The sequence below is a fragment of the Homalodisca vitripennis genome, chromosome 4 (assembly GCF_021130785.1).
Source record: "Homalodisca vitripennis isolate AUS2020 chromosome 4, UT_GWSS_2.1, whole genome shotgun sequence".
Classification (NCBI taxonomy): Eukaryota; Metazoa; Arthropoda; class Insecta; order Hemiptera; family Cicadellidae; genus Homalodisca; species Homalodisca vitripennis.
Window position 1 is genome coordinate 84785623 of NC_060210.1, and position 27023 is coordinate 84812645.

Below are 27023 nucleotides of genomic sequence, written 5' to 3' on the forward strand. Positions count from 1 at the left end.
GGGATATTATCTGAAAGGCCTGTTAACTTAACATAAAAATATTTCCAAACCCAAAATTGATTACACTACCTCCTGTGGTAAAGCCATTTCAATTCAAATATTACCTCAGTAATACGCATAGTTGAGAGGCACATTTAAAATTTAGCAACGGGCATAAAAATATAGAAGGTGGAGAAGACCAATGTCGCGGTGTACATCACCAAGTAACTAAAACGTTTTCTTTCTCTTTACTAGAAATTCGAGTCTTGAAGAAAACTCAAATTGAGGGTACTTAAGGGTACTAAGGGAATAAGTTCTGCTGAAAAGGGGCGAGGATGCTTCTATTGAACCTTTTCTACATAAATATTTAAAATTTTAAACAGTTTTTTCAGAGTACCTGAACGTTTAAAACGGTGGTTATGTATGGTTTTATTCTTACTATAATGTGAGATACCTATTTTATCCAAGCTTAAACGTAACTATGAATCCTGTACATCCCATATAAAATCCCAATAGACGTCTGAAAAGGCACTTTTGCATTACTATTATCAGCCAGTATTTGTTGGATAACACTATAAAAGGTATCGTGACAATAGCCAGCGCAACATTTCAACTATTTATTATCAGAGAAATATGATCGTAACAAATTATTCATTAGATCTAATACTACATGTTGACAATGTGTTCGCTACTAAAATTATGCGAAGATTTTGATAACAAGTACATTTCCACGAATGAGGTTCCAGCCAATTTTTATCCATTATAACCGGTACGATAGCAGAGAAGAACGAGACGGTAGGTCCTGGATCGGTCACTCTTCAGTCCCCGGCGTTGATAGTGAGGCAGCGCAGGATGCGGCTGTGGTACTGGGGCCAACGGTCGCAGGACCAAGGACTCCGTGCGTCTCGAGTCTGGTCAGTCGCCCGCCATCGCCGCTCTGCGCCGCGTCCTCATCCTTCTCTGTGGTCCTCTCACCGCGCGCTCACGTGACTTTCTTGTTTACATCGGACAGTATTCTTGTGGTTCTGTGTTCTTTTGCTCTTCAGGTTCATATGTTTGTCATCTAAATATTTCTTCAATTTTATGCTTCCGATTTGCTTTTTATAATTAATATAATTTTATATAAGTGTTTTGTTGTATTTTCTACTTTTTAAACCAATCTGAAGATTTTAGTTGTTTCAAGGCATTAGTATGATATACCTTCACTTATGGAAAAAAATACTAAAATACGGATCTCTTTCAATGGCCATAATTATTGTCTTTTAAGTGATAAAATTAACCATAAAATATTATTTTTTAATATTGTTATTAAAATGGTCATTTTGTACGATAGCGTTGTAAATATTATTGTAAGCGTAGCCTATACATATTTAGTTTGGTTTTTACTAAAGTAACTTTATTACAAGCCAATCTGATTTTATTAATGTGCACCATGAACTTCTCAATACAAATGGCTTATGCTTATAGCGTTGGTTTTAACTTTTGCTAGGATATCAGTGTTCAAAGTTTGACGAGTACAATAAGAATTAACCTTATATTTTTTGAACAAAATTACATAGTTTACTTACCAACTGAATTTTATTAAATGTTCTAGCTTGTTCAAATACTTCTATTCTTTGGATTTAAAAAGCACAAAACTGTTTCTAAGCATGATAACAAAACGACGGTATGATTATAGTCCTCGTAAATACTGTCTAATAGAAACCTTTCTGCTATTACTTTACCAGTATGATTTATGATCGACTACATCGCGACGTAAATAATAGTCCCTATAATTAGTCCTGCCATTATTGTGGGACTAATAAAGTCGGTCAGGGCCTCACCGTAATTGCCCCCTTTGTTGATCCGCAGTGTTGACAAACAATAAACTTCTTGCCTTCAAAGTAATAGAGGAGCAGTCCAGTTTCCTCTCGGAGAATCTTGCAGAGATCCTGTTCCCGACAAGCCCTCGCAAATCCTAGCTCAGCGGTATCAGCCAGGATCTGTGCACGCGAGGTGATCTACTGGTCGGTCGTGGTCGTGTTGGACATGTGCGATATTATCGGGTCCTGAGTAGTGGGTGAGCTTTCCGGCCAGTCCTAGCAAGATGGTGCGAGTCCTCAACATCTCCGAGGCCCACGTCCACCTCCACTATTCCACCAGGAGATTCCGGCAGCTGTTGGTGGACGAGCTGAGAGGCAAGGCAGCCCTTAACGTCCTGGTAAGTGTGGGGTCGGAGGTGGATACAAGCTATAGCCTACAGTGGTAGGTGTGGGCGTAGACAACATTGTTGTACTTTTGAGCTATGAAAGGTAATATCCTGTGATGTGATCTTGAAACATAAATTTCAAATTGAGAGTCCGTTTCTTATTTTTGTATTGTGCTACTTTACTTATTTTTTATGATGGCTCTTTAAACAGCGAGTATGTTCCAAATCGAAATTATGGGCTGTACAATGGTATAAACATTTTTGGTGCCTATTTAAATACAAAACCCATGAATTAGTTCCATTGGCAACTGAACAGTAATCCACAATCCTTTCTACAGACCAAAGAAGAAGGTCAACTAATTTACATGAATTTGGACGTTTAAAAACAATCTTTAACCCCTTTGTAAGACAAAAAGAGACTAAGTTCATTGTAAAGTGAATTAAAATAAACTGCTTTACTAGAATAATTACATATTACATATTACGCAAATTCCATACATAAAGTGTTCATGCATATACTGTATATTTGGTAACATGGTTTCTAACTTTATGCATTGTAAAAATAATAGTTTGTTTGCGGTACAATCTATATAATTTCATTGCTCTTGAGCCAAGCTTGTGTTGAAACTCCTCTTCTTTACTAGGTCATCTCCAGGCGTAACGTATACGCATATCTAATTGTTTTGTTTTTTTGTTTTTTTTTATTTACAGTCAACATCGGGTATGTTTAAACTGATATTCTATTTGGTTTTTTGTTTGCTTTTTGATTTTTAAGAGTGTCAGCTGTAATTCAGAATCGTTTATTGATGCATTCTCTATTGTTTGGTTTTACTATAACGAACATCTAAACGTTTTAGATGCCTTACCTGCCATTCTAAAATGTTGTTTATTATAAATGTATAATGTGTGATTTGGCGATATAATTTCTAAGCACAAGAGGCCAGTCAGATATCAAGGGAATGTAACGTCTACTAATGAAAGAGTGAAATTTCCTATGTTTCATTTTTAATGCAACAAAACCTTTGTCCCGACCTTATACAACAATAACAATTACGTCAATTTAGTTTGCAAAATAAACAACAGCTGTATTTTAAAAACAGATATATAGGCTAGTTATTGCTAAAAATTGTTTTCACAATCTGATATTCGATGGATGGATTCCAAAACCTATTATGTGTAGATAAATATGGACCGTGATTTATTGTTAGTAACAAATACTATAAGTTATATAGTGCAAGTAGAAGTATGGCTCTTTTTTGGGATATAAATAATTTTAGTAGTTTTAGTCCTAATAAAATATGCATGTATGTGGCTATACAATCATTAACATATACACTTTTAAAAGGAATTGACATGCTTGAAACTTAAACCAGTCCTTGGGTTGAGCATATTTTGTGCTTTTCCTCATTGTGTCAACGTGTCATGGACTAGTTCAGTTTCAACTTAAATAGTCATCTAAATCGTATACATGAAGGAATCTATTTAAAACCGACTGTCTGAAGACGTTGAATGATCTTCAAACGATTGGCTCCTAGAGCTCGTTAGACGTGCCTGGAGTGAGTGCCAAAACTGAATTTTTATAGCGGGAGGCGCCTTTTTATTGTTAAATCTCCGCTCGTGACCGGCGTGCTGAGCCTCAGGTTGGAGGGGAAGTGAGAGGGTATCGATGGTCATTGTCCGCGATAGACTTCAGTCGATACTTGACCTCATGCGAGTATTGAGTAACATTATCCTACTGAATGACTCATGTCATGTCAGAAATAGCTAGTACTGAGCATTATGGGAAATCGTTGTCAGCGAAAGCAAGAAAACAGTTAATACTTTAATAATGTAAGTTCAGGTTTATATTTCAATGCATGATAATTTTTTTTATAAAAATCACTTACTCTTTAATGAAAAGTATCACTGTTAAATAACAATATATTATATCGAATTATTCGTAGTCTACGGGTTTGGCGATTGTGGATTACAGCTCCAGAAACTTTTAATGAAAGGGGAAGAGGAAAATGGAGAGAGTTGCCATTACATTCACAAAAAGAAGTATTTTTAGCTAAACTGTTTCAAAAGTATTTTCCGTGATTCGTTGGCAGACAAAATAACAACTGTCACTCTGATTTAGTATAAAATACGTATCCTTATCAAAATCCAACTCTGCCAGATAGTCAAAATATGAAGAATGTATTGAATTAAATTACTCTCTGCGATGGCAACGTATGTCAGTTAACTATAAATCGTCGTATAGGAGGTAGATACTTATAGGGTAAATTGGGCTTGCGCTTTGTCTTCTAAACTATAGCTATAGCGTTTTCAGAAGATATTATAATAAGTTTAAGATATACAATCCGTCTTGTTTATTTTTAAATGTCATAATAAGACCTTTTTTATAATTGTGGTGTTAAGATAATAACGTGACGGACGGGTTGCCGACTACACAAGGTCACAGGCTTATCTTTCTTATCGGGCTAATTATGACTCAGCATAATTTCCTTATGCTACTATGTATTCGTGGCTTAAGTACCCTTTCTCCCGTCTAGAAACAATGTATAACTTTACTGTTATGAGATTACAATGTTAAGGTACAAATTGGAGTTGTTTCTACTCACACATTATGTGAATAGATTACTGATACATTATTACTACACGTTCACACATTTATAACAACAATTAGATAGACGTTACCGATGATCATTTAGGGTAGGGATCGCTCTTTTGGCGGTAAACGCTTTTTAATATGTGTCCATGTAGTAAATGTTTTGACAATATTTCTGTGATAAATTTATATTTCTCTCCGTTGTTATTCATCAGGATAAAATTAACTAACTTAATCTACTGATCTTAATATAATTTATTCTTTGAGCGATTGGGCAAATGTAATGTGGCTAATAATTATTACATCTTTTCTAATTTAAAATGCACTTTGTACAAAGTTTACGTTTGTATTGAAAGCGTTATTTTCATGAAATTTTCACTTAATGCAGTTAATATTTCTTGTCAATAGTAAATACTTTCTTAATACTCAAGTATCATTATTATTAGTTTATTTTAATTTGAGACTATAAATAAGTAAAAAAAGTGTAAATTTTAAATTAACAATCAATATTTGAAATATTTATGGTCTCAACATTTAAGCAGCGTTCCAACATAGTCGTCTATTTATTTTCACTCTTATTTTGTCTCCATCAAGTATCACAATTAACACCAAATAAACTAAGCTTAATCAGGATTTAAATAGAATAGACGATGCTCTAGTGTGTTTTAAAATAGGTGGAAGATGTGAATAACATTACCGGGTCTGATATTATACACATCGTTAGGAAAAGTATAGAATTTAATTATTTACCCAGTTTTTAGCAAAGACTTTTGTAGCAGAATTAAAAAAACGAGTTCTTTTTCTTCTTGTAAAAATAAAAAAATAATAATTTTTTTTAATGTCAAATAAAATAATAAGTATAAAACGTGACACATTATTTTACTTTCATGATGTTAAAATTAAGTGAATTACGTTTATAGGTTCCTATATATATATATATATATATATATATATATATATATATATATATATATATATATATATATATAATCTGAAATAGTTAAAATATCCTTTACAATGTTTTATGTTAACATATTATTTTGTTATTGCCAAGTGTTGATACTAAAACTTAAAAAAAACCAGTCTTGATCTATTTTGTAAGACAGTTACTGTAGTTCATCCAAGCAATGAAGATGGAGTTAATCCACAGATAAGGTTACTTAACTCCATTTAGACGCCAATATCGCCAATCTTGTACCAGCTTCCGTGCGTGTACAGAGTAAAGATGTATTTTGCTGCTTTTATACTGTCTATTTTTCTTTGATTACAATTTTTAGAGTTTCATAATTTTACTTTTTGTTTTATCACCTACTGTTCATACTAATCACAAGTTGTGTTACTTTCGAGTTTTTCTAAACGTGATTTTGCATAACGTTTCTTTAACTATCGTTCATTACAGTATTTCCTAATGGAGTCTTCCAAGATTAAACCGCGGTGACAGATAAGAAAACCATTTATTAAACTAACATACGAACACTGAGCTCGATTATCGTGCATGTCACAAAATGGGATTTGGCTGAGCGTTAGTCCATATGTTTATATTGCTCTTCTGGATAACCATGATGACAACGAGAAAAGAGCAGAATAAATAAATCTGTAAACAAACTTAGTATATTCATAGAAAGAGATATTAACATGTGACTTATGAACACATGTATGTAGCATAAGTATCCCAACACATCCAAAATAATTTATGGCGACTTTGTGTGTAGACTTTTAATATTTAAACACTGATAAACCTCATTTAATAAACAAAAATCTGAATTTAAAATGTGGAAAAAATCATGAGAAAAATTTTATCTTAGAAACTTTGTTTCCACAAGAAAGAGTTCTATGATGTTGTATATGTAACCATGGAGTTTGGCTGAGCGTCTTTGAAGCCATCACTCAATAGGCAGACGCAGTTTCTTTTTTGTTTACAGAGGGATGTATAAAATTCTTTGCTTGTCGTTCTGTCAATAATGAAATGAGCTGTGGACTTAAAATTTTGTAATGAACCTCAATGAATCCTGTTACTTGGTGTGGCGTACCTTGTTATAAAAATAGAAGAGATAGTGATTGTTAATGTGGTATAACTGAACAAAACGTAATAGAGAAGGTCATTGTACAATCCCACTTTAACTTTGGTACTCGATACACTATCACACCACGCGCGGAGCGGTAGAAGAGTAAACCTTGCATGAATATTTATCGCCCGTCTTGACGTAAATGTGGAGTAAGTGCTACGATGCAGCGCGGCATATGAAATATCGTCTTACTCAGCACACTCTCTCAAGGTCATCACCAAACTAACCTCATCAGTGGAGCTTTTAAACTTTTAACGATAATAAGAAAGCAATTTTTTAAAATAATTGTTATAAAAGGCTTTGTACAATGATGTATTGAACTTAATTACCCTTTTCCAAATTTAAAATACTTTTGACATGTGAGTAGTTATTAGCATCAGTTTCAAACATATTTCTTAAAACTTACTCTTAAATTTAAAACAATATATTTATAAACAATAACAACAATATAAAGCCTAGATAATTCTTTGAAGATTATATTTCCTCATAATTTTGCATTCGCTCTCGATTGATGATACAATACTTTATATTTCTAGTATTATAAAAATGTATGACAGTTTTGAACGTTTCTAAGAATTTAAGTTGTTTTTACCAATGTAAATCACGTAAAGAATTAGATTGTTATGATACCTCATTACATTATATAGCAAAATATCTTAATTTTATAAATAAAAAGCTTGATTTTATTCTAATTCTTTTGTTCTATTTGTAACCATAAATTTTAATTTAATTCATTGCAAGTCAAGAGGTACATGCCAAAATTTATTGTAGTTGTTTTGAAATTTTTAAATTTCTTGTATTTGACTTACGTTTTGTATACCCCTTAAGATAAAACCCATGTGATATCATCATGGAAGAATAAAATTAGAACGTATACAATGTTTTCTTTAAATGTGTCACACAATTACACAACACATATGAGAGAGGAATGTCCAACGATCTCATCCATATTCAATTCTCGCTTGTTCAAGTAATAGTGATCTATAAAGATAATCACCCTTACAATACTGTTCATCATGCACTAACTTGTTTGTCCATCAGTTGAACTACATAAATGGCGTGTCCTATCAAAGATATTAATTTTCCAAATTGTCCCACGACATGAACCTCTTCGGTTTGGGAATTAAACTTTGAAAACTAGAATTGAAATTTGTTTGTCTATGCAAGTTTGCGTGAAGTCTGTAGATGAAATCTTACTAAAGATATCTTGCTACTGTATACATTTAACCTTTTTCTTAAAATTGGGTTTCATATAAGATTTTAATTAATAAAATGAAAAAACTATGTTTGGTATTAGGTCTACATGTGTCCGTATGTCACATATTAAATTATCTTATAGGTGTTCTGAGTTTGTTTACAAATTAATTTCTTCTGCTATTTTCTCATTGCCATCACGGTAACTAATGTGAAAATACTCCTAAAGACCAACCAAATTCCATGGACTGTTATGCACCATCATCCAACTTCTTATATAAATGATGTTTCATGCATAATATAAGGTCTTTAGGTCTATGAAACAAGTAGATAGAGAGATAAATGAACAGAAATGAACTTTTCCAGCCCCTCAAGGGGTAGGCTTCGTTAACGCCCAGCCAATAAACGAAAACCAACGTAGTGCTTAAAGAAGTGGTTGTGTATTGTTAGAAATAAAACACCGACTCCACTTAACTTTCACTTCCCTCGAGTTATCGCAATGCCATCTGCTGCCAAGAAGCCAGTTAATTTCATCCTTTTCATTCTCTCTTCCTTCCATTAAGTGGGCAGATGCATTGTGCGTTGGAAACGACGCTTTATGTCAGCTAACAGACCTTATATCAGTTCTTGGAGTGCTTTTTATTACCACATGAGATTATCATCAGTAAAATAATTGATATTTTCTCTTCGTGTATGGGTAAAGAGGTTTTCCGGATGAAACATCTTACCCATTCGAATGTAAGTAATGAATTGTACAGGATCAAATAAACATTTCCCCTATATTGATACTTTTATTTGCACCTGACTGTCAGATTATTTTATTAAAACTACCTATTTAAAATTCATTTGAAATAACTAAGCCGTTTGAATATTTAAATTTCAATCATTTTAATGTAATGTTTGTCTTTAATTTATTACAGTCTGATAGGATACCAATCTTCTTCTTGATGTCGCTTTTATAGTGGAGTATATTATTTTCAGTTCTAAATACTACGGAATTACATCAAATGTAATTATTATACGACTTACAATGTCATATAACAGTCTAAATTGAAATTTTTTTACGTGCCCTTTAAGTTGAGTTTATTTCAAGTTAATGATTTTGCCTGTCAGCATTTGGATTTCTTCAGCGTGCAACTTGTTACTAATTAAATGTCGGACATTTTACCATCTTACCATTACATGCCATTAATAACATAGTGGATTCCTAGTTTCCTAATAAGAATGTTGTTTTGAGAATAGAAAGCAAACGATGTTCTAAAAAACATGGATGTTAAAGTTATTTGCATTATTTTGATTATTCTCCTTGCATTTTTCTCATGTGAATAGAAATTGACCTCATGACTTTTGTTTTGCTCTATAATTGTATTTATTTCAGATAAGGCTGATTTTCCCCCTCTTTTTATCCATCCATATGGGTCACTTGTACGGGATTATTATGAAACAATAAAGGGGAAAGTCAATACAGTGCGAGATTTACACTACTGATTTACTACTAATGACTAATCCTTCCGGCGTAGTCGGATCAAGTAGGTAGATTTTGTGGAAAACTGAAATATTATTAATTCACTCTCGTGGGATTTACATAATATGGTTAATATTTATAAAACTGTTTGAGATATAAAAAAATCGTTTGTTACAAACGGAATTTTACTAAAATATTTGTAACAAACAATTTTTTTGGTACACATATATGTATATATATAAAATATATATATATATATATATATATATATATATAATGATATATATATATCCTTTGAGAGTGATTTTATCCTTTGGTTGTCATGTTCGGTAAATTTATGCAGACATTTTAATTAATTGCTACCATGAGGGCAATTTAAATAGACTGATTTGGTACACTAAATCTACCTAAAACAGCAACGGTCACAGACAGGATTCGAACCTGCACCGTCATCACTAAGTGAGACTCAAATTCTGTCACTCGAACCTGCACTGTCGCTCGGCCATCGATTTTCCCATATATGAGTGAATAACCGGATCTAATTATCGATTAGCGGTTTAAATTACAAGGTTGCTGACAATAAAAGAGAGTTCGTTTGGCTCCTTGTTGTGTTGTACATAAGGCAGGCTCTTTATTCCACATGTCAGCATTGCAAAATCTACCACAAACAATATGCAAATATTTTATTAAGATTATTGATATTTTTAATTCACTTTTTAATTTCTGTTTATTTGATTTGAAGTTCTCACTAGCATTTTATCAACGTTCCCTCCGCCCTTTCCAGTTCCTTGTCGTGTTGGAAAGCTACCACGAGATTATCTTGTCTTAAACACAGACGGGTTTCCCACGACGGTACAAGCCCTCGCTGATCTTCCCACTTTCTGCACGGATCGTTTAGTACCGTGGTTCTCCTGAGTTCGGGTTCGGCCCGACCATCAAAACGCGTTCAGTTGACGTCCGTGCCGTGCCGTTTCGGACCAGCGCCCGTCGTCCGTTCTCACAATGGCATTCCATACAGTGACTTTTTTCGGAAGTGATTTACCGTGGATTTCCTCGCCTTATTTTATGGGCTCTTTTTTAGACTAGGCGGCCGCTGTCGTAAGTGCAGTCTCTGCTAGTTTTTGTCGCCGTGTTTCCGTGTCGCTGTCGTGTCGGCCGTATAACTAACTCACCCCGTCGTAAAGCGCGTCGCGGTCCACCGCCTGGGAGGCTGCTCGATAAAACGCAAACCGTGTAGGCCAACTGTGGAGCCCTGAGTCATTACTTAAAATAGGTTTGTTCTTTTTCAGTGTAAAAACGTATGACAAGAAACGGTTTTAACTTTGGGACGCGGCTCTAAAGATGTTACAAAAATCTGTTGTACAGAATGCTCATCTAAGTGTAGATAATATATTGTAGATATTCTAGTTGTAGTCATATATTTTCTGGCTGAAGTTATATTAACTGTAGTTTAAGTTGTAAGAATTAAATAAAGATAATAATTAAAAGTTAGTTTTTTAGACTGTGAATTCGTAAAAAACGTAATTTAAAACTAGTAATGTAATGTAACAAAAATACATAAATATGTGTGTACGTGTGTAAACGTAATAAAATCGTTGGCAAAATTTTTGAGGGATCCTACGTCTGACACCCGTGACTGGCTCCTAAAAGACCTTAGACATATTTTAGGGGATATCTTAACCTTAGCACTGGTACCTTAAAACAAGACACTCCTTCATGACAAGTTGTAGTGTTATTGATTCTTATCTCCTATCTATACGTAGGTTCTTTACTTGATTATAATACTAAAATGTATAGATCCTTAGCCTATTGCATCCTTAACATCAACTACTTGCATAAATAAATATGTTTCCATCTATTGTGTATTTCGTACACATTTCCAGAATATTTGAGCGTTGCAGCGTTTTCTGTAAAATACACAACTCTAAACTAATAAATTCCCTAAATTAGTTAGTTTTGAGAATTCTATCGTTTATCTAGCAATTTTTAATGTTTAAAAACAAGCACACGTGATTACAAAGCACTTTAAATGTTTTCATACCAATGAGTGAGTCACTCTCACTCTCTCTACCTCTTTCTCTCTTTCTCTCACATGATAGTACGTACTACATAACTATCGTAGCTGTAGTGTACACTGTAACGGGAAATTTCAATATCAGTTCTGCAGACATCTTCTTATCAGCGTGGACAGTGATAACTCGGCTATGTGTTCATGCCATATGTGCGGGGGGCGTAGCCCTCAGGTCCAGTTCCACTTCGTTCAGCCACTTGTATCCTTTAAATTTTACTTTCACTATCCTCGTTTCTTTTTTTGGTACCATTTAATGTTTTGTGATCTACAATCGAAGTTTTGTTTTCTACTGTTATGGAGTGAATTTCATATTTTAAGGATAGAGTGTGGTGAATTTTAGTTGTGTTCCTTACGTGTGAATAGTATAGTATTTGTAGTGTTATTAGTACATTATGTTTGCAATGAGTTCAAATGGTGCTTCATGTGTTTTGATATCTTTATTAACTAATAAGCAAGCATATAATTTCTATACATGACACGCAGTTAGCAAGTACGCTTTAAAATACGACAAAATATTTAAAGAGTTGTAATATTTAAAATTGATTTGTGACCTCTGTTTGCAAAGCGTGCTATGTGGGAGTTTTTAAATACATCTGAATGTTACTTTTTAAAATTATGTTCTTTTAAAAAACTTCAGGAGACATCTTAAGCTAAGCTGTTACATTTTTTATTTGTTGAATACTTCTTTGTATCTATATTTGAAAAAAATAATTCTGGCCGCAAAATTTCGGAAGCCCGCAATTAAAATTCATTATTAAATATCTTCAACTTTTCATTAGGAATGGGTTAATTGGGTCAAAAATTCGAAGTTTGGGTTTTTGATAATTTTAATCCCTATATAGTTCTTAGTAATTTCATGTAAAAATTATTAATTTATGTTGAATAGTTAAGTTAAATATTTTTGTAACGAGATGTAGGCTACAAAGATTTTTTGTGCAATTGTTCTCTCGTTTTGTAGGTAAGTTTTTGTTATAGTGATTATGTTTCAAAAGTGTGGCATGTATTTAATTTGATACTGTTGGTAGTAATGATTTAGTCGATTTCTGTTATAAAAACACAATTTAAGTGTATAAATTCACTGTAAATGGAAATATTAGTTGTGATTTTTGAGTGTTTTTATTTTATTTTTGGTGTAATTAACTATAAAATGAACAATCCAGTGAATATTTATCTCCAGGATACCAAATAACCATTTTTTAAACAGGCCTATAAGGTTAAAATTACACGTGAGCTTAACACCGACAACATTTAAGAAACCTCAAGGATAAGTTCCATAACTCGTAAGTAGAGTGTAACTTTTATAAATATGAGTTGTATAGTTATAACAGTGGAACTATAAATATGAATTTGAAAACTTTCAAAGACCGCTTAGAAAAATAGCAAGGTGTGTAAAATGTCAGAGTTCGCGTTAAATTTTTTAAAGCAGCTGCTCTGGTTGTTATTTAATGTTATTTAATGCTCTGGTTGTTACAATAAATGTTCAATTCCATGATTGTGAATTTGAGGTTTCATAAAAAGAAAACTCATCAAAACTTCATCTTACCTAAAACAAAAAACAATCAGAAATAAATTCCAGAAATGCTTATGAATTTTAATGTATTGAGGGGAGAGCATATCATAAAACTTTAAGGCGTAAGGAATCTGCCTAAACCTCCAACCTTCAAGTACTACACTAGCCTTTTACGTCAAGCTGCAAACCAAGTTTGTGCTTTTAGCCTGAAATATGCTGATGAGAACGTGTAAAAGAAAGTAGTGGGGATACCTTCGGTTATATTCGATGATTCGTGGCAGCGGAGAGGTATGCGTCCTTGAATGAATGGTATTTTAAGTGCCATTGGGGCGCAAACGGCAAAGACATAGATGCGAAAGTGTAAAAAGTATAACGTGCGTTATAAATACTACATAAGAGATTGAAATAGCGCTTCAAATCCATATATTTTGGCAGACAAACCATGTAGCCCACACTGTTTATTTTAGAAATTAGAATGTGTCCGGGCACGGATGGGGACACGGCTACGAAAACTCAAAACCTAATGTAGCAGAATCTTATAAATGATGGGAAGACAATTGGAGGGCGGAGCAGTCTTACGGACTTAGTGATAAATGAAATAAAATGTTATTATAACCTACCCATAAGAAGAAATATGCCAACCTCTGAAAAAAAATATGAAAAGGGCAGTGTGGGCAACATATTTCCACCTAATATCTTCTAATGATGAACCTGCTCATGCGATGTGTCCACTTTTGCGCTGGTGTATCAGAAGGCAATTGCAAATAGTGAAACTTTTGACTACAAGGTACACACTCACCTACCAACAGTTATAATGGAGCAGATAAAGCTCATTTTCATAGATTTATCTAATCTATAACTTCTCCGTAAGTGTCTTCATGGATTTACAGACAATCCCTGAACAATATTATTTGGTCCCATTTACAAAAGATAACTCTCATCATGATGGAAACTCAGAATTAGGGGTATATGAAACGATTGCAAATTTCAACAAAGTGAAAATTACAAATATTCAGTCGTCAACCAGGTGGGATTGTCCACTGGTAGCAACTGCGTGGCTGCGATGAAGTGTACTGATGAAATAAAAATAAGGAAAGGAAACAAAAACAACAACAAAATAAGGAAAAAAAACAGTTCAAGAAATTAAAAAACCCTTGAGAAAATTAGAGGACTTGTTTGAATAAGCAAAAGGTCCCAGATAAACCATCATATAGGCAAGGAATGTACTGAGGTCAAATGTATTTTAAAATGTGGTATACTTGAGCATAGTTTAGTTGTTAGCGTTTTCCGAAAGCCTGATTTTTTAAACTTTAGGAACATTTTTCTCAGAAACTACAAAAGATAACAGCCTAATACTTTGTTTGTTTTACATGTTACATGTAGCTCTTCAAATTCAATGAAGGGGTTTTCAAAAAATATAAAGAAGTTTGTATATACAATTTATAGAATATATATTTTACGAAAAATCTTGTATGTATTAAAAAATGTATATATTTCTTCAAATAAATTATATTTGTCTAAACCATTAATTTAATTTAATGTTAAATACACATTTAAGATTCTGTATCTTTTGTAGTTTCTGAGAAACATGTATGTATCCAACGTTGGCCAAACTAACATCTACAAAGTACAATCTGACTGATGTTGTTAATATGTCAAGCGTTTGTAAAATGTTTACTTATCAGGAAAAACTTTTCCAGCGAGGGGGCAAATGTATTATTATTATTTATCAGTGATGGGGCAGGCATGAATAAATCACGTTATTTTCTGCGAAGTGCTGAGTACATTCGACTCAGCTGCTCTCCTTATATTTACGTTCCCTTGGTGTGCAGTCATTGTGTTCGCTAATGTACGACAGATTCTATGCTAATGTCTGACTTCACCGACCTCTGGCATTATTATAGGTGAGACAGAGAGACTAAAAGCGACAGACATAATTTCTTAGCCGTTGCTGTTTCTTGTAACGTCTGATCATAATTTATCTTAACCTCCGTAACCTTCGTGTCCTTTCAATATACACCCCCTTATACATATATTAGCCACATGAAATCCACATTATAATCTTCATTCTCTTATCTTTCAGCCTCATTTATTGTTTTTATTTTTTTATTTTTTCAATTTTCTTCTCTTTCTTTATATATTTCGCCCTCGGTAGGTAATACTATTACCTACCTCTAACAGTGTAACTTCGTTCAATTTTTTTATTAGATCGATTTCCTGTACCGAATCTGCCTATCGCATTTGTCCTCCTTGCGTAAAATTCCTACATAACTTCACCCAGAGCCCCAAAACCTCCTCCAGTTCCAAAGATTACACATCTACCTTTATTTCTATGCTATATGACGCAACTTTTTAAAAAATAGCAGTCCCAAAAAAGCCGAATCAAGTTGAAACTTCGCACAAAACTTGATCTTACAAATATCCCGGTTGAGGTGGCAAACTTAATATGCCATTTTGTTGTAATGTGGCACCCGTTAACATTATTGTTTTAATTCACAATACATGAATCTAGGGGAAACATAAAAATGATTTGGGATATACATTAAATTTCAGAAACCTTTTATTATGATCAATTCATGTGATCTCGACCAAGCGAAACATGAAATATAGATTAAAAGTACATTTTTTATCATCAATAAGTGGTAAAAGTAATGCTCAAACAAGTAGAGAATTGATCTTGGAATTTATCCCTACATAGTTTATTGACCAGCTTGGTATCATTTCGTTTAACATAACGATCGATCAAATATTTCACAACTCCGTTATTTATGGGCTTAGAGAAAGTATTTTTTGTTTTACAAATGTAGATGGCATCCTGTAATTCTAAAAAACCATATACATATTTCAGTTGTTATTGTTCTATCTAGGCTATACCTGCCAACTGAGCCGGAAGGATTATTTTTTCCTGCGTTCCCTTTTTATCGTTACCTTTTTTTGTTTAGTATAAATCATTTTTAAAAAGGGTCCTGACCGCGATTTTTTAGTACCATCTGTAGTAGTGAATATATTTTATGTTTTTCTCTGTACTCTACGTCACGCCTGCCTTAGCTTTGAGGCGCTTTTCAAAAGGAGGCTTTTGGATATTTTTCAAAAATGGCAATGTGTGGATCCGCATTGTGTGTATTGACTTAGGTCAACAATCCGGATAGGATACGTGTTATCTCTAGTCATATACGTCACCAAGCTTTATCTTAAAACTCTGCGATAATTGGCTCAGAGAAATACAGGCCACCGCCTTAACAAGCGGATAACGATTAGACACTAATCACCTGTCCATGTCTCCCACCTGGGAATCCAGAATAACAACATTACTCTCCTTGTAATAAACTAGAACTTTGACGATGACTAAAATACTCCTATGTCATCTCAACAATAGTTTGTTATGTCGGGAATCTGCTTCGGTTGTTTCATGGTGATATTTTAGGAATAATAACTATTATGGAAAGGGAAGTCTCCTATATATATTTTGAAAACTACAAAATGCACTTATATGTAAAGTCTCTATTGCTATGCAATTTTCAGTAGGATTTATTAACACTCCTTAATGTTAATTTAAAGCCGTCAGTTGTGAAACTTTATACACTTTTACATCCTTATCAGAGATGTGGTCATAGAGTTATGGAAAATGTCTCATTATTAAAATCTAATTAACACGTATCCAAAGCCTTTTTAGTTCTTCATGCAAAGTTTACACTTTAAATGTAAACAATAAAGTACAAAGAAGTGTGAGGCTTTTTAATAACTAAAGAATGAGACATATCATTGTAAGCCGTTTGGCTGTATCATTTATTAATAGATTAAATAGATATACATTTATAACACTAATTCTATTGTAATCCCAAGAAACTAATTTTCTATACTCATGGTAATTTCAAACAATATGTCTCAGACCTAAGTGCATTATCCCACTTGTTTTTATCCCAACTCGTTTGCAATAATATGTCTCGTAACTATAATAACAACGTTTAAAAATGAAAAGCGCGTGTGTGTGAAAAGCGTAACTATAATAATACGTTGTGTGTGTGTGTGTGTGTGTGTGTGTGTGTGTGTGTGTGTGTGTGTGTGTGCGCGCGCGCGCGCGCGCGTGCGTGCGTGCGTGCGTGCGTGCGTGCGTGCGTGCGTGCGTGCGTGTAGGCTACCTTTAACATGACGCATCTCTCATTATTCTGTAAACATTTTTAAGATTTAAACCGTTCTTATACGGGTAAAATGGTTGGCCGCGAGTACCATAGGCTTTTTAACGATATTTTACTAAAGTGACTTTTAATTACGTAATGTGTATGCATAATATCAAATTCAAAACATTATAAAAATCAAATCAATATTTGATTGGCTTCGTGAAGACTTCGCAGAATGTATTATAGGGAAGACACCAATGATCATTTCAAAAGAGGAAGTTTTGCAGCACGAATAAAGCGGTCGTGTGTCTGTGGCGCCGAAGCCTGTAATTTGTGCTACGAACTTTTTGCTATTTGCTTTCCTCGAATCAGGATGTAAGGTACAATCTGCCACATTGTTTCCAGTAATACGCAACTGTCTACAGAAAAATATTTCAAGTTATTATGACGCAATTATCATCTCATTTTCGTTAGAGATAAATATTAATTTTAAAACGGTTTTGTATGCAGAATAAAATACATACAACAATATTCGTTATATTCTAAGGAATCATAACATTTTAAAATATGATATATTACCTTATTGATGATCCTTTATCACAATATATTTATCGATAGTTTGTTTGTTGTTGCAGTTAAGTTTCGCAGGTGCTACTTTGAAGTCGAATAATACATCTTTGTGTAATATCTTTATTAACATGAAACAATTATAACAAGAATCACATCATGGTTACGTACACTATATATTCTGAAAAAATATGTTTATCTACAGTAATATCTCAGTGTGAACAGTAATGTAGATGTACTTAAAATTCAAGGTAATATTTCTTATCAATAGTGCAAAAACTAAGTTTTTGAATATTATTTTGCTTGTAGAACAGTATAAATATTGTTTTCACCCAAGCAGATATCGCAAGAAGTACTTAATAATATTAAGTATAATTTATTGTACTATATTTTTTATAATGTTGTTGTGGTATCTAAAATCATTTTGAGTGGATTCTATTTAAAAAGTTCAAATCATTTTAAACTTTTTAAAACTGTAATTTAAGTTCTAGATAAATTACAATTCTCAGCTTCTGAACTGAAGCTAAAAGTAATAACGAGTCATTAAGAGAATGTGTGACTTTTTAAATACGTGGATAAGTTAGGTTTGTAAATATGTTTAAACCCAGTCTAACTATATTAACATTTTTAAAGTTATAATTTTTAAATGGGTATCTTCTTGTATAATGGATGTATCACGTCTCCTAAAATATTATTTCTAGTTACGACACTGTCTATTTCGTGTTTTTATCCCTCAGACAGCTACTGGATCGAATAAACCCCCTCATAATCATCAATAGGTGCGTTCCATCACGTCCTCGTTGGGATAGAGAAACTTCCCAACGACAATTTGAACACCAATATCGAGTCGGCAGGTCTCTACTATTCGATAACCCATTTACCAGATTCCGCGCCAAAAGTGGGTTCACCAGTTGGCCTTGACGAAGTTTCGTCTTTGTTTCTACGCCCAATATTAATTTGGCCGCGTCCATATACTCATTTAATGACACACAGTTCATTAATAAATTTTGGATTTTTAATGCACTCATTATCATTACGTGAAGTCATATTTTCGGACTGTTCATTTAACATTCGTCCAGTATATATTTCTTATTGGAAATTATCCTTGATTTGGATTGATCTTTACTTCTGAATTTTGTGCGATATTACATATTATAACAAACACAACTACACATAGAATTTGTACTACACGTTAATTATCTAACTTATTATCTACCCGTAATATTTCATCACCTTAAAACACAAATGAGTAAACAATACAATTACTCTATTCGAATTGTTCAGAACTTTTTGGAATCAGTTGACGGTGGTGTGGACTTTTGCACTTTGCTTCATTCGGAGCACGATGACTGTGAGGAAAATCACCCAAGTGACACTGGCGAAGGCCACGCTGATTAGAAAGAAAGTACCCGGCTTCTCTTGGAACGTCATGCTGTACGTCCTGTTGTACAGAGGGAACACGATGAGGGGGATGAGGGAGTCCACGGTTCCTAGGACACTGTTGACCTTCCCCAGCTCTACAGAGTCCACCACCTTGGATACAATAGAGTGACCCACAGTATAAATGGCGCCGTGCATTAGATCCAAAGTGGGGTACAAGAACATCTGCCATTGGAACTGCGCGAAGGTGTTGCCCAGGGCGGCGACTATCTGAGACGTCGTTGCTATCAAGCCGATGACCTCGTCAGAGAGGCGGCACATCCTTGAGAGCACCCCTATCGATATCAAGGTACCGAAGAATGTCAGGGACATTCTAAAAGCTGAATAGAAACCGTAGTCTGCTTCACCCCAGTGAAATTTGTATCTGAGGTAGAAATAAAGTACTGAATATTCGCCGATCAGACATCCTCCAAATAGAGGAGACACTATCAACATCAATAAAATAATAGTTCTGTTATGGCCTGTTCTTTCTTTGAACACTGTTTTCCAAGTTTTTTTAAGTTCCGGAAGACCACAAGACTTTTCCAAACGCTCCTCGTCATTGTAACGCTTCATCAATATCAACCCTGATAGCAAGGCTAACAAGTTCAAAATCAAACACACGTTAAACACCACGTAAAATCCGAAGGTCACTCTCAGAATACCTCCCAACGCGTTACCGATAGGAGAAGAGATGAATATCAGGGCAGTGATTATGGCTAAACGGAAGGTCCTTTGTTCGGGATAGGTGTTGTCGGCAATGTAGGTGATCGCGCCAAAAGAAAAACACGTCCGGCCTCCAGTCAGGCCGCGGAATAAGGATTCGAAGAGTGCGGTCATTTCAGGAGTCCACTTCCAAAAGTAGACGCTGCTGGTGATGTAGAAGAGGGTGACAATTTCCCCCGCGATGGGAAGAATCATCAAAGGCTTTCTCCTCTTGCCGTGTGCATCACTCCAGGCACCCGCGAAGAGGATGAACAGTACGGGTATGCTGTACTCGAAGCTGGGTCTCCAGGTGTTGATGGCGGTCACAACCTTCTGGGCGGCCACCTCGTCGCAAGTGTCGCCTTCTGCCGGGGAATGATGTGGATTGCAAGCTTTCAGCAGCACCAGATTGGTGCCGGCTAGGGTCGCTATGGCTGCGGCCACGTAATACAGCACAAGCATAGGCTCCACGGACACCTGCTTGAGCACAGAACTGATCCGCATTCTGTCACTATCACTGTCACTGCCACTCGGTCACTGTCACTACTTTCGCGGTCCGCGGCATCTACACCACCGCCACCGCCACTGCCATCACGCAGCACTGCTGTTCTACTTGTCGCTGCGGAGTCTCGCGGTAAACTGACTATTACACCGGCCGCTTCACCCGCAGTTCCCTGTTATCTACTCACATTCCGCCTTATTATGTATTCTTCTTTATTATTTACGAATAAGGAAAGTGAACAAATGTTGTCTTTTATCACACATCAAAGTAATTATAGAAAAATCCCGTTTCATATTAAATTCTTAAAAAATATATAATTTAGATTGACACAATTAATTGTAAATACAAAATTATGAAATGCAATTAAACTTGTGAAATATGTTTACAATAAATATAGTTGATCAAAAATACTGTGACTTTTTAACAACAACCTATACATTGGACATATATTTTAATAATATTTAAAATTAAGCAATGTTATAAGTTATGTGTTCATATCAGATTGATGATCGAGTTTGTAAAAAAAGATTTTGTTTTATTTAATTATTTGCTTTTTTTAGAGTAGTTTAAACATGTATACATTCCTAAAATATAACTAGCTTTTCAAATGTCAATTGAACATAGTACCAAGGCCATCAGTAAGGGATTGCAGGATTTCTTGGTGTTGTGGTTGCATATTTGGGAAGCAATTTGTCTACACAAATAGAGATTGCAATAAAAGTGTTATTAGTTGTGCAAAATTCTCGTGGCTCTAGATTAATAATGGACAAAATAATAAGTGTAGCAAATGTTGAATGTTTGAAAGTCATAAACTATTCTGAGGATAAGAATAACAATTAAAAAAGCAAAAATAAGAAAGAAGTACAGACTTGCTTGTAGCGCTATAAATTTTAACTAACGCACAGGTCAACAAAGTAGAATATTGCAGCTTACTTCGAAAATGATTTTAAAATTCAAAATGATTTTATACCTGGTGTCCCACGAAGAGGTTTAACAGTTTGATTTAGTATTACTTGCTCATTTATGCACCGAACATTTTCAAACTCTACACAATACACAATAAATAGGGTTTTAAAATAGTCTGTGAAAATTTCAGCTCTCTAGCAATTGTTGAAGCAAAATGGTGGCAATTTGAAAAACTATACTTGAAAAACAGTAAAAAAAAAAACAGTATTTTTGGTTTAATAAAATTATTTATTTTAGAGAAATAAAGCATTTCAATTAGAAAATTAGAACATAGCCTATAAAAAAACCTACAATTACAGTCCACAATTATTCGAACTTGTAATCCATCCTCAGCGACACATTGATAATCGTAAGATCTTACAAAGAAAATGTGCGGTATCCGGAGAAGTCCCTCTTCAATTGATTGTTGTAATTCCTCAACATTATTGAAGCTACGAGTATAAACTTGTTCCTTTAAATAAACCCATAGAAATAAATCACACACAGTTAAATCTGGAGATCGGAGTGGCTCATCTAAAAAATCATTTCCACGACCAATCCAACGGCCATGAAGGTTGTCATTTAGTAATCACTTGACTGGATTTGCGAAATGAGAAGGAGCAGCATCTTGTTGGAAGATTGCTTAATCAATTTCTGGAACCGTAGAATGAGGCAAGATTTGTTCATTTAAATCCTGTTCATACCTATTCACATCATTGTACTGTCTGAAATGTCATAAGATAGCACACCAATACAACTGACAGCTGTCCAGACAGTAATTCATTTTGTTTTGAGTAGAGTCTGTTAAAGAATGTGTGGATTACCGGTGTTGTAATAATTATAATTAAGCCTATTTACAGCATCATTGCGGTAGAAAGTATAATCGTTTGAAAAAACTATTTGAGTATGTCAATTAGGATCTAGGTTATGAAACTCAATGATACAATAACAATATTCCACTCTCCTGTCCGGATCATCTTCAAGAAGATTATGGATTGTGGTGACATTTGTAAAATTTAATTTTTTTCTTAATTCTATGTACTGAAGACTTTGGAACACCAGTTTCAAGTTCAACCTTCCTAAGTGATATCGGCTTACCTGAAGAGCGGAGCATTGGTGCGCATACTAGTACTTCTCTTTCCTCATTTAATCCTATAGAGTACTTTTTTACGACTTTTCCAATTTCTAACAAAATATTTTTCCACTTAGTTTTTGCTGGATTGCTAGGTGGTTGAACTCCTAGGTAGGAAACCTGAAATTGTCTAATTGCTTCTGTAATGTTGCCAAAAGCAATAGACCAAGCACAATACTTGACTTTTTGTTCAAAATTAAAAGCCATTTCTCGAACTTTAATATCAGTCAAACTGTAATGGAGGAGGTTAGGTTATGTTCTTATAGCACAAGCAATATTCTTCAATCAAACAGCTGTTTTTAACAATGAGCTTTATTAAATAGTTGTTCATTAAAAACTGCAACGCAGTAATCTAATCAGGTAATTCAAGAAATTATCGTATTTTTAAAATTTTCCAAGGTTCTGACGTAAAAAAATAATCATGCTACATTGGAATGTTGAGTTTCATCACATGTTCATCAGCTCACCTTCCGCTTAGTGCAGCGTCTGAAATCTGACTAAAAATCTCGAAATAAACTCTTTTTCGTCGTTTTCACATCAGAAACACCTAGATTACAAAATCAAGTGTAATCTAGGTCAAAAGGTAATTCCATTGCCTCATCATGCAAACAATTAATTTAAGATTTCTGCTGCTTTAAGCATTAGAGGAGTTGGACCTCAACATTTACATTGAATCAACGCTTTACAAAACAACCAACAAGTAACAAACAACTTATACCCCTCAAATGTGACATGTTTGGCGCTCTTGGCTTGTGCAAACGTATCTTTAAAGTGGCCGTGCTCGCTTATGTGTTGATGGATTTCGTTAAAAAATACCGTTTCAATTATAATGAAATTTGTAAAATATTTGTTGTCTAATAAATGTTTTATAACTATAGTTTTTAGTTATTTGACTTTTTTGAGTAATTTTTAACATAAGCCATTTTTGAATATCAAAGAAAATAACACAATTATGTTTTTTTTTCTCTCTTGTATATTCAAACCTCTATGTGCCAAATTTAGTTTCTTCAGCCTAATTAGTGGTAGTTATAATAATTTTTGTATAAACAATACAAAATGACGACTAAACGATAAATTTCTTAACTTTTTTAGGACATATTTTGTTTCAAATGTTAAGTAATATCAGCTACAGAATTTTGTGATACCCTTTTATGAACACTCTGTATACGAGTATATACTGCCGTATGTCGTACATATATTAATACGGTTGACCCTGCACTGTACCGACTCTTTCCCTGATTTTGTTTGATAAGATGCTCACACAAGCCATTGGCTCATGAGGACGGGGAGAATAATGTCATTGAATAATTAAAATAAGGTTTTAGTATTCATTGGTAAAATATGATCTCTCCTTTTCTGTTAAAAATGATTCTCATCATCGAGCCTAATGCGATCGATATCGCTTTTAATACCCGGACCAAAGAGAGCTCTAAAAATAGCTACTCATTTACAACAAAATTAATCATTTCACTGATCACTTTATTATTAAGTCGCGTTTTAATTTTCAAACCGACCAACCACAGATAATTCAGTAGTGGTAGAGGTGAAGTGTTCTATTCTCTCCTGATAAGACTCGGTCTGTAGGGTCAACATAGCGAGTTAAGAAGTCCTGGTACGGTACAGCGTTGCATGATGGGCTGAACAGCTGTATTATTCATGGCATTGTTGATCAGCTGACCGTTATAATGTAACAGCGTAACGCTGGCCTTGCCCGCAACAATACATCTTCGCCAACATCTCGAACTCTTCCATCCGTAGCATAACCAGAATGCAACAACCAACAGGACTGGGTGCAAAGTCCCAGCGAGCGAAAATTCATAAAGCCGTTATACAGTCCGAATAACTGCTTTGTAATTGGTTTTTCATTTTGCACTTTTTCAGTTAAATTATATTTATCCAAATTAAAACATTTATTAAGAAAGAAATAACTGAGATTAAAAAAAGGAACTAGTCATTCGTTTTATTAACTATTATCTTTTTTAGAAATGGAGAGTCATGTAGTCTGCATAATACTAAATTTTAATAAAGTAAAAGCGGTTCAACTCTGAACCCACTATAAATACACACTAAACCATCATCCTAAATAAATAAGTTAGTTACAGCATGTTATAACCAATCAGCTGATATTAATAATAACTGTCTGAGCATCAGCATCACATTTGTGTTAGTAATCAGCTGTTTTAAACATACAAAGATAGTCTCATAACATTAGCGTTAGAAATCTGGAAGCCAGTGAGAGAGGGCCCTATATTTGAGTGTAATTTAAATCAAAAATGACAAATGTAAAGCATATTCTTATAGCTTTTAAGGAACTAGTGGTTCAGTGGGATTTCAATATACCAAAATTTAACCAATGATGTCTTATGAACTGCAACAGAAATCTACCCAAATCTTGTGCTGGTAAGCTAGAGGTGTTTTTTAAATGGCATTTCCAGTAACATAATTAACAAAGTTTAAAAAAATTACGAGTTGTATGAGGAGAAATGTCGAGAAAAATGCACGAAAAGGATAAAGTTTAGAACTAGAGGAACTGCGTGTGTGTATTTTTGCCTTATGAGTGATTCTTGTAAAGCATAATCAGTTAATAGGTCATTCAACAGAGAAATAATTGAAATATGCATTCTATGCTAAATATTTAACATCTAAAAAAAGTTAAGTTGCTCTTATACGAGGTGAAATATAATAATGATTTTATTTCGAACATTTTCAAAATTTAGATCTAGAGAGTATTAATATGTATTGATGTGCATAATAGCGTTGCAATGTGAAATGAAATAATTACTCTAATGTGTTAAACTTGATGATGATGGCGTATACCTTTTTTATATACTAAATATATTACAAGTAACACAGTATTTTATGTGAAATTGCAATATAGTACAATTAACGTAATGCGTAGGTTTAAATAATAAATATTAATCAGATAAATATTTGGCGTAATATTTTAATTCTTCTTATTACCTTGTGAAGACACCTACCATACATGGTTGTGTCCAAGTTAAATGGGACAACAACCTAACCTAGCCAACCCAAGAACAGCAGGTCTCACCTTATACTCAAAATGTCTTACAATTAAACATCCTACAAGTTATGGAGGTTCCTTCGACATCTCCACCACTGCCTTGCGAACAATAAGTTCGCAATTCATCACCCCCTGCATGAGCTATCAAGTGAATTTGAACTAAAAATAATATAAACACACACATCATAGCGAGAGAATCTCTTGTCATGAACGCGATGAGCTCAGAGCACAGGACACGGTGACGTCATAGTTGCCGTGTCAGGACTCTGGTCGTCGAGCGCGACATTCCCCAGTGCCCTGCCCCCATGATGCTATCCTGCATGACAATCGTCCCGCTTACAATTCTGCTGCTCCTACCGCACCGGTGTTGGACTGGTCTAGTCGTTTCCAGGGTGCCTTCAGCTCTTCATGTTCAAGTTCATCATAAGAAAGGTCTTGTATATTCTTCTTTTAAACATACATATTCTAATAAAAACTGCATTATCTTGTAATTTTTCAGTTTTGAATATGTAGTATCCAATGCTTATCAAATTGAATCCGCTGATTGATATTTGCCTTAATATATATTCTAGGATTCACACTAACAGTACAATTTTGAAGGGTCCAAAATGCTGAAATTCCGAACAAATCCTTCGAACAAGATTTATCCACTGGTATGGTATACCGTAGTATAGAACTGGTCAATCGTAGAATTGTCATAAAATTCATTTAAACGTTACTGATTTCTTATGAATAGCTAAATAAAACATAGGTATCATAGAACAATGTTGCCAATGATGAATATAGAAACAACCTAAAAGAGATGGTGCTTGGCAGTTTTTAGGTAGTTTTGTGCATGAGTTGTACAATAACTCTGCTTTTTTGTTATATTAAACCATGGTTTCATTCAAGTTTTGTAATCAATGGGCGCTCGGAGATTTGGAAGATCCTAGAATCCTGCCTCATTCAGTAATCTTCACTGTTTTGAGCTGATGAAGCCTTCTTGCTTCTTGTCTGACCTCTATGTGTTATTCCAGGTGAACCCCGGCAGCAAGGCGGCCCAGAAGGGTGTGCGGGAGGGAGATGTGATCAGTTCCATCAATGGACAGCCCACCAAGTGTTTGACAAACGGAGAAAGCCACGCGCTCTTGCGGACAGTCGGAGAGACTTTGCGACTCGGCCTAAACCAGTGAGTACTCTTTCTAGTTTTCTTCTCATTTCCTCTAATAGTCTAAGAGAAATATTTTAAATATATCAGTCGTTGTAGATTAAACCGATTGTGTGGCCCGTCTCTGTCCAGATAAATTCTCAATATTTATCAATACAATCTCTTAATAATTTTCCGCTCGTAGATTGTTGATCTTATTTTAGTATCCAGTTTCTCATTCAATATAATATTTTAAGATTTGAATCCATTAATACAGATTTTAAATCTTATCAAATTTTACAAAAATACCAAACGTTATTAATCTTTGACGGGAAAAGGCTAGATGTATTAACTTTGACACTAAGGTAAGTAATGTGTATTAAATTGAAGATAAATAGAAAATGTAATAAATTCACCACTCGTT

The 27023-nt window shown here is 34.2% G+C and overlaps 3 protein-coding genes across 3 annotated transcripts in view; 2 read left to right on the forward strand and 1 right to left on the reverse strand.

Moving 5' to 3' along the window:
* The first annotated feature begins 559 nt into the window (after positions 1–559).
* On the forward strand, positions 560–1917 carry LOC124359672. The gene is made up of 2 exons (XM_046812611.1): positions 560–1025; positions 1831–1917. Exons 1-2 carry the CDS (start codon positions 714–716, stop codon positions 1834–1836), a joined length of 318 nt encoding a protein of 105 aa, XP_046668567.1. The 5' UTR covers positions 560–713; the 3' UTR covers positions 1837–1917.
* Positions 1889–27023, forward strand: part of LOC124359669 — a 162323-nt gene continuing 137188 nt past the window's right edge. The window contains 2 exon segments of the mRNA XM_046812607.1: positions 1889–2179; positions 26490–26641. Coding sequence (XP_046668563.1) covers positions 2066–2179; positions 26490–26641 — 266 coding nt within the window. The 5' untranslated portion in view covers positions 1889–2065.
* On the reverse strand, positions 17856–20521 carry LOC124359671 (proton-coupled folate transporter-like). Its single transcript, XM_046812610.1, has one exon. It carries the CDS (start codon positions 20374–20376, stop codon positions 19045–19047), a length of 1332 nt encoding a protein of 443 aa, XP_046668566.1. The 5' UTR covers positions 20377–20521; the 3' UTR covers positions 17856–19044.

Excerpts from the sequence above, each read along its gene's own strand:
- LOC124359671 (XM_046812610.1), bottom strand. The coding sequence starts at position 20,376 with ATGCGGATCAGTTCTGTGCTCAAGCAGGTGTCCGTGGAGCCTATGCTT.
- LOC124359672 (XM_046812611.1), top strand. The coding sequence starts at position 714 with ATGAGGTTCCAGCCAATTTTTATCCATTATAACCGGTACGATAGCAGA.